The 4,726-nt window shown below is 36.9% G+C and overlaps 1 protein-coding gene across 1 annotated transcript; it reads right to left on the bottom strand.

Annotated features, from left to right (window-relative positions):
• Window positions 1-1,124: 1,124 nt before the first annotated feature.
• Window positions 1,125-2,989, bottom strand: LOC147854433 (uncharacterized). The gene is made up of 2 exons (XM_087331500.1): window positions 2,422-2,989; window positions 1,125-1,625 (listed from the first exon to the last, which is right to left on the bottom strand). The coding sequence occupies exons 1-2, from the start codon at window positions 2,820-2,822 to the stop codon at window positions 1,622-1,624; spliced, it is 405 nt and encodes a 134-aa protein (XP_087187626.1). The 5' UTR covers window positions 2,823-2,989; the 3' UTR covers window positions 1,125-1,621.
• Between the last annotated feature and the right edge of the window lie 1,737 nt (window positions 2,990-4,726).

Here is a 4,726-nt window from a genome sequence, read left to right as displayed (position 1 = left end):
AGTTCAAGCGAAGCATGAACCCTAAAAACCCTAAACCCATGGGCCATTTCTATAAATATATAAGATACCTTATTGCAACAACTAATGAAATTTGAAATGGAGGGACATATCTCTACGGAAAAAACATTTGTTTCTATGTATGAAGCCTAGTAGTTAGACCATCTTTCGATGCGAGCTTAAGTTCAGATCATAACCCTACTTTGTACAAGTAATTAGTATACTCTATAATATGTGCAATGCTATAATAAAATCAAAGTCACTATATAAGTGCATTGCTTTTCTCGTCGAATTCGTTTGGTTTGTAAATTGGTAAGGATGATCAACTTGGTTTTATGTCTTTGGTGTACCGCAACACCATTGTAGGAATAATGTCATCCATAGGAAAAATTTAAGATTAAACCTCACTTATTGTTATGCATAAAATTACAAAAATTTGGCTAGATCACAAATGAGTATGAAAACATTGTTGAGCTTCAAAGAATCATCAACCCACTTCTACAATTCATCCATGATTCATGAACTTTAATTTACATGGAATCAATGTTATGTCAAGTGTAATCTAGAAACCTACATTGTCAATGCCATTTAAAGAAAACATGATAGTACCAATTCAACGAGTTTTCCAACATAGTTTGAACATGTTTATGATTGGGATTGTGTTAGAACATTCACCTATATGCAATAATCAAACTTATTTCAAGCAAGAAACACACAAATCATATTATATCTTATAACCAACATTAAGCACATGCAATCTTCTTATTTTTGACCTTAAGAGTGAAGTAAATTGCAACATGGTAAAAACTTTAGTCATGCGAAGGAGAGTTGATTGGACAATTGTCAATTCTTTGATCAGGCAACCTAATGACCATTACTAATTGAGATTTCAACGGCTAATTAAAAACAAGTTTAATAGTAGGTATATATGTAGTTAAGGTTTCCATTCTCTCAAAGGGTAACCAAAGTAAATGACATCAATAGAAGTTATAAAAAATCAATCAAGTGAATCACACCATAGTCATCCTTTTGTAAATGATTAAAATATTTAACATGTGGCATTCATTGCCATTTTTGGAAAACATCTACATAGAACCAACAAGTACCATGACTTATATATGTTTCTTGAGTTGCGCAAAATTTGAAAGGGAGGGGATAAGAGGACAAAAGCTTGGGGTGCACATCCATTGAACTATACATGGCATAATTTGCCTCTGAATTAACTATGAAGAACAAGACATAAGAGCTTTCTCAAATGCATTGAGATTGACTTTGATAAGAAGGGCCAATAATAGAACCAACTAGTACCATGACTTATATATGTTTTTCTTAAGAGTTCTGCAAAATTTGAGGGAGGGGGGATTAGAGGACAAAACCTTCGGATGCACATCCATTGAACTATACATGGCACAATTTGCCTCATTAATTGTAAAGAACAAGACATACGAGATTTCTCAAATGCATTGAGAGTGATTTTGATATGAAGGGCCAAGCTAAGTACATGTTGAGGGTTCCTTTAGCTAGCAATGTTAGTAATTTTAATATAGTTCTCAAGTGTCGTGTAGACTTTGTCCTACAAAATGATGCTCCAAAGTACCTTGCGGATTTAGACACAAAATTTGAATCATCTGAGAAAGAAAAAGAGTAAGGATAAGTAAATTAATAATAATAATAATGAGGATACACAAAATTATTGTAGGAGTCTCGAAAACAACATTTTGTATGTGTAAGGTTTGTCATTAAGTCTTATCAATGGCCCTAGTAGGGGTGAAACTAGAGGGTTGATGTTGTGATAAACCTATGAATTAGTGATGCTTACTATGGTGTGAAATTTGAATAGGAACATTAGATAATGAGGGAAGGGAAACTTTGCACCAACTAGCTACGTACAAATCCAATATCAATACGAATAGGTCCAACAAGGAAAGGAAATAGGCTCATCTATCAAGATATTGCATTCTGAAGCATTGTATTTATACAACACCGTATAATGCTATGTTATACCGAAGACATTAGTGATTCGAACCCTATTGACCCCTTAGAATTCTTAAACTTAGACACGTAAACACGATACACTATTATAGTGTTGTCAGTAAGTAGAGGCCAATCGTGAGTTCTCATGTTCGGGCGCACAATGTGATGGGTGCTAGGTTTAGTCTCTAAACATTACTTGTATGCTTCGTTTGACTTGATCTGATGGATGTTACACGGAAATGAATACGTTTCTTCGGACACGGAAATGAATGTCCCACTAAAAGAAACTGAGAAATAGAAAAATGTGAGGTGACGCCATGATTGATTTAAGGGATAAAATGTGAGGTTTCCCACTAGTAATAAAAGTGGTACTCAAAAAAGAAGAAGATTAAGGGAGTGATTAATCTCGTTAATTGTTAATTAAGTATCTATTCAGTTTCTTAATCTTACCTGTTTTGGATGGGGTCGGGGCTGCTCGGCACGTAATGCAGAGATTCCCGCACGTGCCAATTTCCAGGGCCCTGCTTCCCTGGCTCCAATCGCGTCTCTGCAGGCTCCTTCGTCTCCCCCGTTTCCTGCTGATCTTTCGATTCTGCAGGCAGAAATGCCGCCGCCGCCATGGATTTCTCTGTCGAGCCCCTGCTGGCTCCATCTAACGCCATCAGCTTCCTACTGCTCCCCGCACCGCCCACTCTAATCTGGCCCCTAATCGTGATTAGGCCCCTTAATCCCTCCGTCTTCGGCCCTGGAATCATTGCGCCTTCCGAATACAATCCGTCACCGCCGCAAATAATTGTCGCAACAGCGATTACAACCAGCAGCTGGGAAATGATCGACGTTAGATTAGCCATCTGATCTTGGGGAAGGCTGGATGAATGATGCGAAGGGGGCGGTGAATGAATCTAATCAACCGTGATTAACCGAAGTGGTTAATGAGCTACTTAAGAGGGCAGCGGTTAAAGAATCTAATCAAACGCGATTAACGAAGTGGTTAATGAGCTAATTAAGAGTGGTTAATGTATACCGAATCAAGGGGTGATTAAGGGGCTAATTAAGGAAGCTGGGTAAAGATTTTGGCACATGGAAGGTGGTTTAAATAGGAGGAGGAGGATGTCGCCGGCTCTGTTTTTTTTCATTTCATTCTGCGATTTGTTTTCTTTTTGTCGGGAATTTGAGGGAACAAATTGGTACTAAAAGAATTTAATTTGAAGTTATGTTTAATATCCGGAGAGATACCCCTCCCCCCAAAACAATATGTACAACGTTTCCAATAATTCCTTAGTATGCCCTTCATAAATTTCCCACCATTTTACCAAGCTAATCTATATAGGTATAGATTTCGTTAACTTAAGGGGTCATGCTCCTAAAGTGGGGACAAATTTCATGTCCACTTGGTTAGCCCCCCAGACAATAAAACAACACCGACCAACCAATGTCCCTCCTTATATCATCCGTTATTTGTTATCTGGTCGAGAAGAGAGAGAGAGAGAGAGAGAGAGAGAGAGAGAGAGAGAGAATGGCATGGTTTAGCGCGCCTAACTTCCCCCTTTTTTCTTTCTTTTTATATTAGTTCGTGCAAGCAAGCCATTGAAGCACATTGGCACATGAGTCGATCGGCGACAATAGTGGCATACGACAAACATTCAAATCTAGGATGCCTACGAGAGCCTTGTCGGTTTTATTCTTTAAGATGAATGTAATAAAAATTAGAAGGCACGATGATGTGTAAGCAAAGAGCATATATCTTGACATGGATTTGCTTATCATCCTATGTATACATATGTTATATCACTCGTATGTATGTATGATTGACGGCCCTTATTATTATTTTACTTACAAAAAGGATTGCCAACTTCCCATTGTAAAGAATTGTGTGCAATCATCATAGCCGGCTATCCCAAAACGTGTGTGTTAGTTGTTTACCCAACAATCCCCATATAACACATGATAAAATAAATAGTTTACATGCTTAGACGCCTTTCAAGCACATGTTTCTATACAAATTTACCTATTTAAATTGTTATGTTGTCCCATAACGGTAATTGATGATCATCTTTCTATATAGACATATTTACTTCAATAATCAAATATTTATATATGGACATTGCTTCCATCAATTTGTTCGTGCAATTGTATGATTCTAATAGTTTATATTGATAAATGTTCGTGTCGAGTGATCCATGAAGTTACAACATTATTCCACTATATGTGTCAAGCACTATCTTCTTGAACTTTTGAAACAATGTAAATGATAAACTTAAAATGTTCATGTTGTAATTGGATCAAAGTTCTTGACAATGCATCAAATATGATCAGGGTATACATGTCTAATATACACCACTTTAAACATTTGACAAAGCTTATTTTTTGATGCATTATTTAACTACACATTTTGCTCACATATTGTAGGTGCAACTTTGCCCATTTTGTTTTTATGCAAACGATAGCTCCACGATAACATGTCAAAATGGTAGCGTGCTCCATTAACCCTCCTATATGCAAAGATGGTTATAAATCCCTAGTTAAAGAAAATATTTGAAGATATCCTTAAGACAATCGTGGGCAATTTGGAGTGAGAGCTAGGTTTTCTACTCAACAAGGGTCACGTCATTGTCATGCTCATAGTTTTCACAATGATCACCCTCTTCTTGGAAACTCCAACATTCCAATTGCCCTTTGCATGCAATAACATAACTAAATATGGAGAAAACAATGCTTACAAGATGGCCAACTCAAGATATAGAGACACCATAAA

This window comes from Azolla caroliniana, unplaced genomic scaffold, assembly GCF_043228905.1.
Source record: "Azolla caroliniana isolate FFs.n. ecotype wild unplaced genomic scaffold, voAzoCaro1.0.p SCAF_15, whole genome shotgun sequence".
Lineage (NCBI taxonomy): Eukaryota > Viridiplantae > Streptophyta > Polypodiopsida > Salviniales > Salviniaceae > Azolla > Azolla caroliniana.
The sequence above is the reverse complement of the archived record's forward strand: the minus strand, read 5'-3'. Positions and strand labels throughout refer to the sequence as shown.

Coding starts and splice junctions, on each gene's coding strand:
- LOC147854433 (XM_087331500.1), bottom strand. CDS start 2,822: ATGGCTAATCTAACGTCGATCATTTCCCAGCTGCTGGTTGTAATCGCT.